General features: G+C 38.7%; 1 protein-coding gene across 12 annotated transcripts in view; it reads left to right on the top strand.

Moving 5' to 3' along the window:
- Nucleotides 1–1,262, top strand: part of Resf1 (retroelement silencing factor 1) — a 30,522-nt gene extending 29,260 nt beyond the window's left edge. For 10 of the 12 annotated variants that reach the window (XM_031383993.1, XM_031383991.1, XM_031383994.1 and 7 more), the window contains one exon: nucleotides 352–1,262. In XM_031383993.1, coding sequence (XP_031239853.1) covers nucleotides 352–509 — 158 coding nt within the window. In that variant the 3' untranslated portion in view covers nucleotides 510–1,262. The remainder of the gene's footprint in view (nucleotides 1–351) is intronic. The other 2 variants (XM_031384001.1, XM_031384002.1) reach the window with 2 other exon arrangements.
- The last annotated feature ends 16,742 nt before the right edge of the window (nucleotides 1,263–18,004 follow it).

Here is an 18,004-nt window from a genome sequence, read left to right on the forward strand (position 1 = left end):
TTTTTTTTTTTTTTTTTTTGACAAGGTTTTACTATGTTGTCTTAGGTGGTTTGGAACTCTCCTTTTAAATAGACCAGGCTGTTCTCAAACTCATATCTACCTGCCTCTGCTTCCCAAGTGCTGAGGCTAAAGACAGCCACCACTAAAGGCAAGTTTTTGCTGTGAAACTCAGACTGGTCTTGCGCTGAAGATCCTCCTGCCCAAACCTTGAAAATGCTGAGATTATAGGCATGCACTATCATTTCAGCTATCTGGCTCTGTTTTCTGTTCTCACAGATACTGTACATTTTGTCTCACTTCTGATTGTATGTTTGTTATACTGAACATTAACTATCAATTTTGTTTTCTTAGATAGTGCTGGCTCAAAACTTTCCAAGAGAAGCCTCAGTGCAGATGAATTTGAAACACTACAAAATCCAGTAAAAGACTCAAATGAAATGTTCCGGACCTACAAAAAGATGTACCTTGAGAAGAGAAGCAGAAGCCTTGGGAGTAGTCCAGTTAAATAGTCACAGGAAATCGTGATTTTTGGTTTTTACCACCAGAACATCCCTAGTCTTTTCTTTTTAGGCTCCCTTGCTGAAAATAACTCAGGAAGGTCACATTTAGATTTCTCAGCCAAGGAGTTTCAGTTACAGCTTATACTATATTTTTCACTGATACTATGTGACTGAAATGTTGTATTAGCTGCTGGTGGACAGGAAAAAGAAAGATTCAATTTGTTTGGGAACTACAAAGTGTATGATATGTGCGGTGTTGAACTGTGTTTACTGTTTTTAAGTCTTGCTGGCACAGTGGTGCACACCTGTGACCCTAACAATTTACGCGTAGACAAAAGAGGATCAAGAATTCAGGGTCATTCTCAGCAGCATAGTGAGTCCAGTGAAGTCAGCTTAGGATACGTGTGAGCCTCTCTCTAAAAGCAAAGCAACAGCAACCAAAAAAAGAGTATGAAGATGGCTGATTCAGACTTTACTTTGGGATGCTGTCATCCTGAGGTAACTATTCATTCTCTGAGAACTTAGTTGTTTGACTGGGGCTGTAAATAGATTCTGGTTTCTAAGCACATTAGCAAAATTTATTTTTCAGAAAGTGCCCACTGTGAATGTCAAAGTATATTCCTAAGTATTTTGTACCTCATTGTAAAAGTTTTTTTCTGAAGTCTTGTTTTATACTTTTGTTAAGCTTACTGGAGTTTTTGGAAGATGTCTTAACATTACTTTTCATACTTGAAATAAACATTTATTTTTTAAAAAACTACAGTTTTCAGTCTCCATGGTTCTATAAGGGCCCATGATTCCTGAAGAATGATACCTTAGATTTAGATAGTATGCAACAACAAAGAACATTTATTCTGCAGAGAACCAGCATGGAGGGGTCTACCATACATCGGGATAGAAGACAGAGATATGGACTCTGCAGGGTCAGTTTAAAGCCTGTTAGGGTAGTAGTGGGTGACGGTTATCTTTCCCTTTATTGGTTAGCTCTTTCTCCAGGGATACGGGTGTCTTTGTGATTGGTTAAGGGTCTGGGGGGTAATTGGGGGACTTTTGCTGACTATCAGCTCAGGCTAGGTAGTGGGGCAGCTTCTGACTGCTTCTCATTGGCTGTGCATGAGGGGTGGGTTTTCCTGGAATTGACTTGTTTTGGACTTTTTCAGTTCTAGGAAACAGAAACTTAGGCCTAGTCTCCCAAACTTCCAGTTTGCAGCCTGTCATGGAGTTAGCCTGACTCAGGCTAAGTCAGTCCTCTCAGTTCCATTTCTCTTTTGTTTTGTATTTTCACTAATAGACACATGTGGATAAGTGAGGCATGATGGCACACCCTCTGGGAGGCTAAGGCAGCATGTGCTACACTGGGCACAGAATGTTTGCTTCTAGGAGAGCATTGGTTATTTTTAGAAAACTCTTCCCTCTTGCAGTAGTGGAAATGGAATTTTAGGCCTCGTGTGCTAATGCGGCACTGCCCTTAACTAACCCCAAGTCCTGTTTGTTTTAAAATCCTAATGTTGTATATATATAACTTTTTTTGAAGAAGTACATTGGAAGTGGAAGGTAGTCAAGATTTTAATAGGATTGTGCAGAAAGTTCCTTGTAGATTCAGCTTCCATATTGCCACCAGTCTTGTAGGAAACACCTACTTAACAGCTTTTTATGCAGTATCAAGGAATATATATGGTTATCTGAAAATGCTGGTGCAATTTTTTTCTATGAAAAAGTACTTTGCGAATGGAAGGCTGAGGCAGGAAGATTGCTGCTATTTCAAAAATAGTCTGGGCTAGGGAGTAACTTCCTGCCCCAATCAAAAGAAAATAGAAGTGTATATGAAATCAGATATTCTTCACAGTATACTACTACAGCCACAGAGAAAATGTACACACAGATACGAAGACAACTTGTAAATGAGTTGTTAGACTTGAAGAAAGACAAAAACATTCTTTACCATTCCTCAGTCTTAAATTGTTTCAGTATTTTCATTTATTATTTTATGTGTGTGAGTGTTCTTGCATGTATATAAGTGTATCATGTGCATGCCTAGTACTTGAGGTTTTAAGAGATTTTAGAGCCTCTAGGTCTATTGTCCCTGGTGGTTTTGATTTGCTAGGTGGGTCTTCTGCAAGAGCAACAAGTATTCTTAACTGCTGAGCCAACTCTCCATCTCTGATTTTAAAGATTTATTCATTTTAATTATGTGTCTATTTATGAATGTGCATATGTTTGCCACTGCCTTCAGAGGCCAGAGAACTATTTGATTCTCCTACCCTGGAATTAAAGGCAGCAGGTGTGGATTCTGGGACCTGAAGTTGGATCCTCTAATGGCTCTTTAACTATTGAGCCGTTTCTCTAAACACTTTTAACTTTTAAAACCTTGTTTAACAGTTACATTGGCTGTTAATATTATTGTTTACCTGTTAATGTTTTCAGTTTAGAAGTGACTTACATGCTAAATTAGAACCTGATTTGTAAGTGCTAGTGAATGTTTTTGTGGCAAATTGAAGTTTGAATCATTCTCAGGAAAGAATGGAAGAGAATAGTTTCTGTGTAAAAGATGAGTAAATTCTCAAATTTGCAGTTTTGGGCAGTAGGATTTAGAATTGTTTTTATCCCTGGTAAGGCAGATTCTCACTGAAAGAAAAAATAGTTGAATTTTTATAGGGAAAAGAAAACTTGAAAATATTTTATTAAGATGTATGTATGTTGGTTACACTGAGATAATCCACATGTGCATAGTGAATACTGACTAAATGCATCCTTTCAGCAAGCTGTCTTATCTAAGCAATCAATATTCTAAGAAGACTCGAGTTGGCTTTTTTAAACTTGCCTCACAAGTACGTGTGCTACTTGTCTCTTAAATACTTAGTTCATTAGACATTCCAGTTTCTTCATTTTGTTGTACTTGGTAGAACTTTATTCTTAATTTATTCTCACCTATTAAGGGACACCTAAGTTGGGTCCATGCATAGTCTGTTATTGGCTTGTAGGTGTCTGACATGCTTATTCTTTGCTCATGCACATAAGTGACAACAGGATCAAATGGTAGTTCCATATTAGGGTTTTGTTTTGTGGTGGGTTTATTGTTGTTTATTTTGTTGTTTGTTTTTTGTGCGTTTTGTTAAGGCAGAGTTTCACTGTGAGCCCTAGCTGACCTGGAACTTGTTAAGAGAATACTCTATGAGTGTTCAGAAGCTGAGTTTCTCCATGCATTCTAAGAACACTTCTTAGAGTAAAATTATATGGTGTTCAGTTTCCTTCCACTCTTAGGCTTTTGGGCCCTGAAGCCCTTGAGGCTGTTGGAAGTAAATGCTTGTTGACATATGTACATATGACAACTCTTCTATGAATATGACACTGTTCTATGACTTGAACATAGGAGTGCTTTGAATACTTGGCCATATTCCATCCTGAAATTTACAAGAGATCTGCCTGCCTCTGTCTCCTGAGTGCTAAAACTAAAGGTATGGTATGCTGCCATACCTGGCCAGTTTTGAGCACTTATTCATTTGTATTAGCATTTCAAATACTTGGTTATTTGTGGCTGGTGACTACTAAATAGGACAACATAGGCCAGCACATAAAATGTGTTCAAGTTGCCTGAGTATTTGGATCATGGGCAGTGTAGTTGCCTAGTATGTTCTAAACCCAGCATCACCATAATAAGAGAACTCCATTATCTATAGTATAAAAGAAATGTTCAGTGTTTTGTGGTGTTTGATTTAGTTTGGTTTGGTTTGGTTTTAACATTTATCTAGTACTAAGTCAGTTTATTGCTTGATCCTTGGTTTATGAATATTTGAATGTATATATACCTTAACCCTGATATATGTAAATCATGACACATAGGTGTCACTATCTTAAATGTCAAAAGGAAAATAATTTTTTCACCATTATATGCTCATTTCCAACTCTTGTTTTCTTTTTCTTTTCCAACTCTTGTTTTTCTTTTCTTTTTCTTGTTTTCTTTTTCCTCCCAGCCTCCCTTTCTTAAGGGTTTCACTCAGACCTGGCTGACCTGGAACTAACTATATAGCATATCTTGGCTTTAAGTCAGTGCTATGTTTGTCCCTCCCTCCTTGCCTTCCCCCTCTAAAGTTTGTTTGCCTTAAAAAGATATATTGTGTTTGTGTGTGTGTACCCACCCATATGATGACCTGCAGAGGTCAGAGCACAGCTTTAGGGAGATGGTTCCCTCCTCCTACCATGTAGATTCTGGGAAATTGAACTCAAGTTTTCAGACTTGGCTTCTAGTGCTGTTACCCAATGAGTCATTTCCTTGGCTCCTGTTTGTGTGGTTTTTTCTTTGTTTTCATTTTTTTGAGACATGGTCACTCTGTGTAGCTCATTCAGCCCTTCAGTATCCTGAGTGCTGGTATCACAGGTGGGTAAAGAATCTTGATGTTTTATTTTGTGTGTATGAGGGTAGATAACTAACTGCTGGAGGTTTACGGGGAGCCATATTTTATGCTATGTCAGGTGTTAATACCCAACTGAAAGGTTGGGAGATTTTCAGAGGAATTTGGCAACATAAGAACTTGGTAAGTAAAAAATATAGAAGCTGATAACAATTTAGGATTTCTTTGCAGAATATCTTGTCTCATAAGGATAGAGGCCAGTATAAGGTCAAAATGTGAGTCAAATTACTAAGGTGTAGAATATGTCAAATTCCACAAAATGGGTCTAATCCTAGTGTGGTGGTTTGAATGAAATGCTTGTCATGTGGTTATTAGTGTTCACTGTTATTCAGATCTATAATGAAAAGGAGCAAGTTGGGCAAGAAAAAATAGAAAATGTATAGTTTGAGGAGAAAGGGGGCACCAGGAAGTGAAATTTAAGTCATAGGTTCAAGGAGGTAGACAGATTAAAGAAATGCCTGATGTTAAGTACAACAAAGGGAGTGGTGGTCTGAGGATGAGATTCCACCCAGCTAAGCTTCCAACTTGTGAAAAGGAATTAAAAGAAAAGCTTAGTCTCTGTTGGAGGGGGATGTATGGGGGGAGTGAGGTGTGGTGGTAGGTATGTGCCTTTAATCCCAGCACTTGGGAGGAAGAGGTAGGTATATCTCTGAGTTCATGGCAACCTGGTCTACAGATCAAGTTCCAGGACAGCCAAGTTTAGGAAGCAAAGGAAACCACCAAGACCAGAAAGCTGCTGTAAATGTATTTGAATAAGGTGGCATGTTTGAGTTCAAGCAAGCATCAGAACTTGGTAGCTTCGGCTATGTGGTTCTGGCTTTAGAGTCAAGGATGTTAGAAAGGGGTTAGGAAATCTCTCTTCATGACTAAGAAAAGCTGCTGAGGGCAGGAATGTTCCTGCATGGAGGCCTATAGAGGCCATCATGTAAAGCTGTGAAGGCGAAGCCTGGATTGTGTTGGAGACCACAAGATGTTGGAGATGTCAGAGCTGTTGCATTGGATACCTACAGAGGAAAGCTGCTAATGGAGCAGAACTGGCCCAAGAGAAGTGTGGTGCAGTCAACAAGGCTGAAAAGAATTGGAGATCTGAAGAGTGTTTTGACATCGGACATGGAGATACAGTTTACCTAATTGTTTCTTGGGTTTGTTTCAGTCTGGTATTTCCTCACTGTGCTTCCTTTTCTCTCTTTTGGGATGGTAATATATATTCGATGCTGTTGTATGTTGGAATTATGTGATCTGCTTTAGTTTTTTTATTTTACAGGGGTTACAGTTAGGAGATTGCTATGAGTCTCTGAAGAAACTTTGGGCTTTTAAACGGGGTTGAAACTGTTAAAGACTTCTTTGGAGTACCAAATGCATCTTGCATTATGATATGTATGGCTTTAATCCTGAGAGCCAGGGATTGGAATGTCATTGTTTGAATGAAAATGGCCCCCATAGACTCATAGAAAGTGGCATTACTGGAGGTGTAGCCTTGTTGATATAGGTGTGGCCTTGTTAGAAGTGTGTCACAGGGTGAGCTTTGAGGTTTTAGAAGCTCAAGCCAGAGCCAGTGTCACTCACTTTCTGCTGCCTACTGATTTAGATGTAGAACTTTTAGATACCTCTCCAGAATCATGTCTGCCTGCATGACACCATGCTTCCCTCCTTGATGATAATGACATTAAATGAAGAGCAGAAAATGTGATTAATCAAAGATTTGACTGAATGAGTCAGAGATAGGATATGCCCAAGCTCACACGAGAACAGCAGAGAAAGAGAGGCTACTTAGCATTGAAAGAGAAAAAACATGTGGTAGTGTGGTTTGTGTGAATGGCAGTTTTACTGGGACAGTTTTACAGAGAGGTGAAGACAAGTGAGCCAAAGAATGAGAAAGTCAGAAGATAAGAACATAATTGCCAAAGTTAGTATGAGGCCAGGCAGAGCAAATCAGTCAGGAGCAGAGAGAAACTGGGTTGTGTAATAATAAAAAATTAAGTAATTTTCAGCAGCAGCACATTCCTTACTACCAGCTCCAATGTTCTGGGTTTCCAAGTGAAAGACACATAAATAACTTTTATATTTTGATATGCCTTAATTAGCTCAATGGCTGGGCCACTTCCTAAACTCCATGGGGTTAATCTGTCTTCAGCCTTTTGGCCCAGAACTCTGATGAAGCAGAATTAAGTGAAGCAGAAATTATGAAGGACTAGCTTACACTGTCTTGGCAGAACTTAGCTGTCTGTGTGCCTGCATCAGTGTGCTCTTTCCTGGACAGTATTTTTTGTCTGCAGATGAATTCTTGTCCAGTGGCTACCTTGCCATAATTGGAGCAACTCTATATGGAGATAATGATGCTCAGTATATTCTTTGAAGTAGGAAGTGGGTAGTCAGGAGCAGTCATGTCTCCTAGTCCAAAGATCTATTAATAATGAAATTATTTTAAAATCCACATTCTGTTGATCTCTGTTTGGGGGTGTTTTTAGTTTTTCCGAGACAGGGTTTCTCTGTATAGCCCTGGCTGTCCTGTAGCTCACTCTGTAAACCAGGCTGGCCTCGAACTCAGAAATTCGCCTGCCTCTGCCTCCCAAGTGCTGGGATTATAGGCTACCTGGCTGATCTCTGATGTTTTTAAAGACTATCTATATATAGTAAGTATATCTGAATTGTTAAACCTTAACTACTCTTCTATTTGAATAATGTTGAAAACACTATTATAATTAAGTCAAAAGCTAATATTACCAGAGTTTACTATCTGACCTTTGTATTACTTTATCATCCTAAATAATTTATAATAGCATATATTAGAAGGACTGGGTCTAAGCCGTGTATTTTTTTTTTAAAGATTGTACACACTGTAGCTGTATGGATGCTTGAGAGCCTTCATCTGGTTGTTGGGAATTGACTTTTTAGGACCTCTGCTCAGCCCGGCCCAAAGATTAATTTATTACACACCAGAAGAGGGTGTCAGATCTCATTACGGGTGGTTGTGAGCCACCATGTGGTTGCTGGGATTTGAACTCAGGACCTTCGGAAGATCAGTCGGTGCTCTTACCCGCTGAACCATCTCACCAGCCCAAGCCTTGTATTCTTAAATGAGTTGCATAGGTACAATGTCTGTCTAAGAGTAACAAAATTAACTTTAAATTTTGTATCAATATACAATTTATCTCAATGAAAACCTTAAACCTGTATCAGTATATAAATTCTGTACCAATGTAAGAGTAAATACATTTCAATTCTGCATCAAAATGTAAAGATTTCTACCAATGTAAGATTATGGCTATAAAATGTTTTATTTAAGAATAAATTTAGTAATCCATCTCCATATATCTAATTACTTACATTACTCTATCCCCTTTTTCTTTATTTTCTAACCCCCTTTCCTTTTACCTAAAAAAGGAAGGCTAGAGAAGAAAAAGGAGAGACAGAAATCACCAAGTCTAAGCTCTCTATTTAGTTTCCTCTCTGTTCAAAATTATGACCATTTCCAAATTATCCCTTCAGATGACAGTCTATCTATAATTTATAAAATAACCATAACCCGAGGAACCATAAGCCAAACCCAAGGAATCAGGATGACAACTCTCGGTAGCTTCTTCCTGTTGGTTGGTGTCATGAATTTTTTTTTAAGAGGTAGAGAGGGATAGGAATTTGGAACAATTTGGTTAGACTTTAAAAAACTAGCTTTAGTATTTGTTATCTAGTCCCTATATGTTTAGAAAGTTTAGGGCTTAACTGATGTTTTGATTGGATCTGTCTGAAAAGTTGGATGAACCAAGGTTATTGGGAATCAGTTATTCCTGAAGCTGCTCTGGGAACAGGTCTCTGGAAACAGCTTCAGCTGAGGCAGGAAGCTGAAACAGCAGGTCATTTTAGTATTCCTGCAGATGAATATTGTGAGAGCTACATCTTGGTGGGTTTTTTGTTTCTGTCATATGAATCTTATAGTCAAAGTTGTAGTTCTATAAAGGTATTTGTATGGATTGTACAAGGTGCAAGATCATTTAAGGATAAATTTTTGTTCCTTGTTTGAGCAGGTGAAAGACAGTTGTCTTTTTAATGAGTTAGTTTGATCAATACCCAATTGTAATAAATCTTCATTCATGCCATGTGAAGAATGGCATGATGAATATTAAGGATTCCTTAACCAGTAAGATTTATTGGCTAGTTTTAGCTGAAGTTTTGGCTAGAGACATTTTTATGTCTAAGCCAGTTTAGGGTTGTTCCCATGTGGAGGGGTCACCAAATCGTGTTACCTGTCCTGTTTGGTCTTTTTGAATTTTTCTTTCCTGTTTATAGCCAAGATCTAGATAGATGATGTTTATGTTTATGTATATACCAAGTTGTGGATTGACCCTCTGTCCTTAAAATGGAATCTTTCAGGGGAAGGTACAATTTTGTACACTAAGGAGTAACTCATGGGAGAGTATAGCCAAACCCAACACATACTAAATTGTAGTGAAAGCATGAAGCAGTAAAGGAAGTAGAAGTATCACAGTTTCCTCCTTAGATTGGAATACTGTGTTAAAGGAGGGGGAAATCAGCACAATTTACCTACATTAAGATTTAAAATACTGCACAAACGGGAGGAAGGTGAGGGGAGCTGGGCTTTGTTGAGGCCTATTGAGAAAAGGATTTCTTTTCTCCCACTAAAGCATGCTTATTTTGTAGATTTTATAAGGTTTTGTTTGTTTGTTTGTTTGTTTGTTTTCGAGACAGGGTTTCTGCGTGTAGCCTTGGCTGTCCTGGAACTCACTCTGTAGACCAGGCTGGCCTTGAACTCAGAAATCCACCTGCCTCTGTCTCCCAAGTGCTGGGATTAAAGGCGTGTGCCACCACTGTCTGGAGATTTTATAAGTTATTTATCCTTTGTGTTTCTTCTATCTGTTGCGTTATTTTTGGTTAAAAAAATGAAATCTGTATTGTATTGATACAAGAAAAACTTGAAGTAATAAAATCGATGGTATAAAGTATTTACTAATAAATTTGTTTAGAAAATATTATTATAGGGCTGGCGAGATGGCTTAGCAGATGAAAGCACTGACTGCTCTTCCGAAGGTCCTGCGTTCGGATCCCAGCAAGCACATGTTGGCTCACAACCATCAGTGATGAGATCTGACGCCCTCTTCTGGTGTGTCTGAAGACAGCTATAGTGTATTATGCTGGAGAGAGCCGGGTTTTGCGGGGGGGAGGGATTGGACTGTTCTTACTCTTTTCTAGTGGGATTTACAAGGTAAGTAGTATACAAATTAGGCTTGTTAGAAACTATAGGGATGAAAATTTTTTATTATAGTTGGAATTAAGGATTGCTGAGAAAGTTTCTTGAGGAATTTTAACCCAGCAACATGGCTGCTCCTGCAAGGGGTCACATCCAAAGACCTTCTCTACCTAGGTCTATGTGATCTAACTGGAATGTAAAAATGCCCTGTATTACCATATGATCTGGCTGGAGTAGAGACACATTAGTACACACCTTTAATTCCAAACTAGAAGGAATTTGAAAGTGATGTCTAATTGAAGTGCAGACAAAGTGATGAGTCAGAGAAAGTTTTGTCAGAATGAATCAGAGATAAGATACACCCAACTCTCATGAGAACAGGACTAGAAAGAAAAGCTACTTAAGAGTAGTGCAGGGAAAGAGGAAGGAGAGTTTTCACTGAAGCAGTTTTTACCAGTACAGTTTTATAGAGACAGGGTATAGAGAACAAGCCAGAGAATGGTAAGGAGCCAGAAGATTCTAACATATTGCCAGAGTTAGTTTGAGGCCAAGCAGAACAATTCAGTTTGAAGCAGAAAGAAGCCAGATTGAATCAGTCAGCTTGGAGAGGAATTTAGGCCAGAACAGCTGAGTTAAACCAGCCAGCAAGAATTCAGAAAGAAATAGAAAGAACTTATTTAACAGTAAGCCTCTGAGATAACAATTACATCTGCTGAATAAGATACTTATACAGTTTCTGCTAATGTTTCTTTATCAAGAATGACCTCCAATTAAACTATTCCCAAAACAAAAGGAAACCACCTTGTCTTTCAACCAGCCATTAGGCTCATATTTCTAAGGGGCACCTCTTGGGGACAGGCAGTATAGGGTTACAACTATCTTCAAGTCCTAGTTTGCCACCATCCCCTGTGCTCTTATTTTAAAAAAGTGTAATTCTGCCAGGTGGGCAAGATGAACCCAGGTAACATCTATTCTAAAAGAACAACACTGGTATGCTTAAAAAATAATTGTGGCAGTATCTTTACTGTGTAACTCTCCCATCTGCCCAAATATCCAGCCTTTCAGTCTTCTGTCTCTGTTTAAATTGTCCAGAGTGTAACCTGGGGCTGGGTCCTAAAATAGAATTCAAGATGACAGCATATATAAGATGTGTAAATGTGCAAGGTATATAAGTTGGTAATATCTACTCTTGGCTGCCTTCTCTTTGGGCATTAGCCAGAGCCAGATGCATGCTGATATTAAAGAGTGTTTCCCTTGTTATGTATTTCCTTTATCTTAAAATTGTGGATTACATTCTTACCAGGAAGCATATTAATTCTAAAATAGTATCTCTGGATTTTGGGACTACCCAAAGGATCATAAAGTTGCCTTCTCTGGGCCTTTAAACAGGGCCACCCCGGCCTCATGCCTGACCTCAGAGGCTTTCCTTAGTCTCAGAGGGAAATTCCATAACTCCTTTCTTTCTAGAACTCTATATGCTGAGACACCCCTGCCACACACCTTGCCTCAGCGACTTTCCTTAGTCACAGAGGGAGTTTCTATAACCTCTTTCTTATATTCTTCACTCTAAATCCAGAATCAAGTTCTGCTGCTTGCTGGGGATGGAACATGGCCCCTTTAGTCTATTACATCTGTACCAATTTTCTGTTTTTAATTTTCTTCACTGCCTAAGCTTAGTTGTCATGGAGCTTGCTTTATAGACTGATCTTAAACTTATAGATCTGCATGGCCCTATCTCTAGAGTGCTAGGATCAAAGGCATATACCACCATGCCTGGACCTAAGCTTTTAATTCAGTTTTACAAGATGAAAGCTTAGCTGGATGAGATCTTTCCCCAAGTTCACCATTCCCTTAATTCCATTTAATATCTTTAATCATCTCCTTGGACACAGGATTTAGTTCCATTCTACTTTTTGGTGCTTCTTTAATCCTCGAACCATATATTTTTTATTTATAATTTCTCGGCTTGCTCTGTTTTATCAAAATGCTCTTTATAATAATGAACCATAGAATAGAGTCTATGAGAAGCTGTTTTGAGGTTTCCTTTGCCAATGCAATTAATCTAAGTCTCTTTACCTTAGCCTCAGGCAGACTCTTCAGATGGGCAAAAAGCAGCCACATTCTTCTCTGAAACCTCTTGAACAAGGTTCCCACATTTCAAATCACCCTTAGCACCACTGTCCTTCCATGCTTCTACTTGTATGGCTCACTAAGCAGAGCTTACAGCATTCAACTGCTTTCCTAACCTAAAGTCTCAAAATCCACATATCTCCAAACAAGCATAGTTAGGCCTATCACAGCAATACCTCAGCCCCTAGTTTCTAGTGACCTGCATTACAGCAGGGTGTAGAACTAAGAATGGAAGATGTATGGCAACAGCGATGAAGATTCTATCAGTTGACATTCAAGCAAATGGTCCTAGTAGCTTGAACCATCTTTATTCATACAGTCATAAGCCTGCTAACCTGAACAAAGTTGTTATTGTTTGTTTGTATTCAAATAAATCATAACAGCATTAGGAGTATAAATATCATAGCAAAAGAAAAGAGAGCTTATAGCACACATGATCTAGGTAGTAAGCATAGAGGCCACCAAAATTCACCCATGGATCTAGCTTCATGGGAGGCGTTTTCATGGGTCTTGCTGCATGGAGTGAGTTCCATCATCAAAGTCCTCATATGCTGTTCATTACTTTGATGAGACACTATGACCAAGGCAAGTCTTATAAAGAAAGATATTCAATTGGGGCTGGCATACAGTTTCAGATCTAAACTTACTTTCATTTCTTTTTCCTGCTGACCACTTATCTAAGTCAGATTAAAGTGGCAATGTAGTATGGACCTGGAGAGCCAAGAAGAAAAACAAAAAACAGCCAGTGTCTTTGAATGTACATAATAACTCGATCAAATTTCTCAGTTACTTAAAGTACCCAATCAATATGTAAGTTAACCAATATAGGAGATGAAGCCAAAGATGTATAAAAAGCTCTGCTTTGGGATATTTATGTCTCGGCCTTTGAAGAAAAACCCTTAAGAGAAGGTGCTGGAATACAATAGACACTGCTTCCTATAAAAGAGCCTTGGGTTTCATTTCTGTTTAGAAAGTCTGTAACAGCACAATTAACTTTGTGTCTATATATGTGGTGGTTGTCATGTGTGAGAATGGACTAAAGTTAGGGCCTTGTTGCATGACAAGCATGTGCTGCTCTACTACTGAGCTAAATCTCCAGCCCTCTTTTCACTTTAACATTTTAAAAATAGATTTATTCATTTCTCAGGTATGGTGATCCTTGTCTTTAATTCAGCACTTGGGAGGCAAAGGCACAGGCAGAAGCAGAAGCAGAGGAAAATGGATCTCTTTGAGGTCAAGGCTAACCTGGTCTACATAGTAAGTTCCAGGCTAGCCAAGCCTACAGAGTCTCAAAAAGCCCAGTCTCATAAAAAGAAGAAAAGATGTATTTGTTATGTGTATGAGTGTTTTGCCTGCATGTGTATAAGTGCATTGTATTCATGCCAGGTGCCAGAGGAGGCCAGAAGAGAGCTCTAGGTTCCTTGGATCTGGAATTACTGATGTTTCTAATGCTGTTGCTCATTGAACTGATGACCCAGGAGCCCCAAATCTTGGTGAGAGAGGGGCAAAAGGAAGTCAATGGAAGAATGTATGCTTAGCCAACATTAAGCCCTGGGTTCAGTCTCCAGCATCCTGAAATAACAGATATACTCAACAACAAAAAAGCTCCAAAGATATGGTATAGTGTGAAATATCTTAGAGGCTCATGTATTTGAACATGTTGTAGAATTGTTTGGGAAGGTTATGGAATCTTTAGGAGGTGAAACCTTGCTGGAAGAATATCACTGGGATGTGTATAGATGTGTATGAATGAAATGTGGTCACTCTGCTTCCTGACAGCCATGTCAGCCTCATGATCTTCCTGTCATACCTTCCTTGACATGACAGACTGTACCTCTCAGAACTGTAAACCAAAGTAAGCCGTTTCTCCTTTCTAACTTGCTTTTAGTCATATTATTTTATCACAGCAATAGAAAAGTTAATTAATACATATAGTCTTGCCCAGGGGTTCAGAACAAAATGGGTATGTATTGAGTCATCTTGTTAGGTAAGTTGCCTTTAAAAAAAAAAAGATTTAAAGTGACTATGTAGTTTATATTTCTTCTTCCAATGTGGAATATCTCATTCTGAGCAACTTGAATATGAAATCCTGGGCCATGGTCACTTATTTTTGCCTCAGACTATGTTATCATTTATTATCTTTGAAAAATATTATTTTAATTAGACAATTAAAAACTATAATCATCATGAAAAAATGTAATTATTTCTTACTTAAAATCAACAATCTATGACTAAAAATTTGTTCTGCAATAAAATACTAACCTTAAACCTATTCTCTCTCTCTCTTCTTTCTCTCTCTTCTCTTTCTCTCTCTCTCTCTTTCTCTCTCTCTCTCTCTCTCTCTCCCAAGACAGGGTTTGTGTGTGTGTTTGTGTGTGTGTGTGTAGTCTTGGCTGTCTTGAAACTAGTTCTGGCCTCTAAGAATTCATAGAGATCTGCTTGCCTCTACCTCCCAAGTGCTGGGATTAAAGGTGCATACACCAACACCTGGGTCTATTTTTCATCTTATTTGATTTTTTTATTGTAATGTTCAACAGTAAGAATTTTACCATGTCAACTCAAAGTACTCAGCCAATTCTTTTTTAAAAAATTTATTAAAGTTATTTTAATTGTATTAAAGATTTATTTTTTAATTTTGTGTGTGTGCGTGTGCTTGTGTGTGCATGCATGTGTGTGTGTGTGTGTGTGTGTGTGTGTGTGTGTGTGCGCGCGCGCTCTAGCATGACTGTGATGATTTGTATATGCTTGGCCCAGGGAATGGCACTGTTGGAAGGTATGGCCTTGTTGGAGTAGGTGTGACCTTATGAGTATGGGCTTTAATACATTTGTCATAGCTGCCTGGAAGTCAGTATTCTGCTAGCAGCCTTCAGATGAAGATGTAGAACTCTCAGTTCCTCCTGTAGCATGCCTGCCTGGATGCTGCCATGTTCCTGTCTTGATAATACTGGAATGCACCTCTGAACTTGTAAGCCAGCTCCAATTAAATGTGGACCTTTATAAAACTTGCCTTGGTCATGGTATCTGTTTACAGCAGTAAAACTGTAACTAAGACAATGTCTGTCTCATTTCTTGCATTATATTAGTCTCTGCAAACACTTTATTTATTTATTTATTTATTTATTTATTTATTTATTTATTTTTTGATTTTTTTGAGACAGGGTTTCCCTGTATAGCCTTGACTGTCCTGGAACTCACTCTGTAGACCAGGCTGGCCTCAGAAATCTGCCTGCCTCTGTCTCCCAATTGCTGGGATTAAAGGCATGTGCCACCACTGCCTGAAACACTTTTTTTTTTTTAAACAAGTGCACATTCATAGCTGCTAGGGATATCATAGAGGGCACATGGTCCTGTGATCACAGATAAACACCAGAGAAACCAAGAATTTTAAACATGCAGGTGCGTCTTTTCAACAAAAAGGATGTATAGCTGTTTCCACTCAAAAACTGAAAATGAATTTAGTTAAAAGCTGGTGATCTTTGCCATCTGCAAGCCATGCCTCACTTGAATCTTCCAGACTATTATGCTTAGCTCATACTCTTTCTCCCTAGACCTTTATCCTGAGCATTGTTTCTCAGTCAGAAGAACCTATTCTTATGGATGAGGTCACATGTATTTTGCAAAAGTCAAATACTTTGTAAAGGAGTTTCAATGTTTTAAGCATTATTGTGATAATTGTCACCAAGAAACTCTTTCCCAAAGTTGTACTATACTTAAATATGTCTAAAGTAAGCTGCCCAGTGTCAGTCTCTAGAAGTTTGAGCCAACACTGGTTAAGTTAAGTAAGTCATGTTGAACGATTTCCTTTTTCCATCACATGGATTATTACTCTGCTTCATTTGCAGGGACCCCCACAGGTTATGACCTCAAGATGTCTGCAGACAGATATAGTGCAACTTGTTGCACACTGAAGAAATATCAGTAGTACTTAGAAAAATTCTCCTCCCATTTTATATTTTATTTTATTAAAAATATTGTCTTGGGATATCTTATGTTCTCTCTCATTGGAGGATGCTAGCTACAAATCTTCAGATGTGAAGCCTGTACACAGCCTGTGGTAGCTATAAAATCTTGGCAATAAAAATGGGACTATTGCTAGGATGTGGCTAAGTTGGAGAGAAAATAGCAGGGCACAAGTGATATAACCAGGGAAATGGGAAAGGGAAGGAAGGTAAATACAGAAGAAGGCGAAAAGAGGATAAAGGGAAATAAAAGATACAAGTGATAGGATACAGGAAATGGGAAAGGTGGGGCTCTTTAGAGAGAAGGAGGGGGTAAATATAGAAGAAAGAGGGGATGGGTAAAGTAACTATAAGGATATCTGAAAAAGACACAAGAAATTATACTATTAACTATTTACCTAAGAAACCATATAATACATTATAATCCTATTTATAAATATATTTCAATTAACTTTTCTCATCTAGATTGAAGGTGTGCCATCAAAGAGCCAAAGACCACCTCACAAACTCCAGTACTAAAGAGACACTCTTTTATGAGTTGTTGGCCATGACTGTTCAAGAGATTCCCCAACCATACAGTTTATTGCTATTGTCCTCAGTTACCCAGAGGTGAAGGGTAAGTCCCTATTGGTGAGGATACCATGCACTTCAGAAAGAGGGCCCAGAGACCTTTGAGCTGAAACGTGCCTGTATTCCCACTCTCAGAGGACTAGCTTTCATGGTACCAGAAGACCCCATGGAGGCTTCCAAAGGAACGAGACAACCAATAGTCCTACTCAGCTATGAACCTAAGAACCACATCAATGATCAACTTGATGCAATCAAACTTTAGTGGCACAAATACTTATGTGGTAACAAACAGCTCTCTAGTTAAACTTAAGACCTGTTCAACAAGAGGGCAACCTTGTCTGGTACTAGAAACCTAGCTAACCACTTAGTGCTAGTGAAGTTATGGTTACTGAAGGACAATCCACAACCATTACTTTACTAAACCAGCATCGTCTTTCCCTAACCACAATGTACAAGCATTTGTCTTTATACCCACAGATAAATGTAGTCTTCACCCATCATGAAGGGAACTACTCTTTTCAAGTGAAACCACTACAGAAAACTACAACCTATCAAAATGCAGAACTGAGGAGCCCAGTCACAATGGGTAGACCTACAAAATATCCTTACACCTATGGCTCAGGGAATTCTGTGGAAGAGGGGGTATAAAGATATGAAGATCCAGAAGATTAGGGACTGTGTTGTACAACTGTGTCTCTTCAGAATATCAGAAGCTACTTCCATAAAGTTTCACCAACATGAATGCTAAAATCCAGACCAAACAAAGATGACACTAATGGCCAAAGCAAAGTGAATGGAGAAAAGCTCCCTAGGCCTCAACCTTACCCAAAGCACTGTAGACATCTGAGAAACCTGGGAGCAAGAAAGGTGGGCTTCCCCAGGGAAAAGCACATGATTGATCAGTGTCAAAAATATTATATAGACTGAGCAGGTTATATTCAGGAATCTATATGGATATACACATATGCATGCAATCACAATTAGTGAAAAAGAAGAAACTACAAATTTGAAGGAGAGTGGGGTGGGGTGGGACATATATGGAAAGGCTTAGAGGGAATAAGGAGAAGGGAGAAATGTAATTATATTATAATCTCAAAAATAAAACCAAAAAGAAAAAGAAGTATGCAACCTGGGTGTTGGGGAGTGGTTCAACAGTCACGAGTGCTTCCTGCTCTTGCAGCATACCCAGTTTGGGTTCTTAGCACCTATGCTGGAAGGCTCACAAACTCCAGC

The sequence above is a fragment of the Mastomys coucha genome, unplaced genomic scaffold (genome assembly GCF_008632895.1).
Source record: "Mastomys coucha isolate ucsf_1 unplaced genomic scaffold, UCSF_Mcou_1 pScaffold20, whole genome shotgun sequence".
In the NCBI taxonomy this organism is placed as follows: Eukaryota; Metazoa; Chordata; class Mammalia; order Rodentia; family Muridae; genus Mastomys; species Mastomys coucha.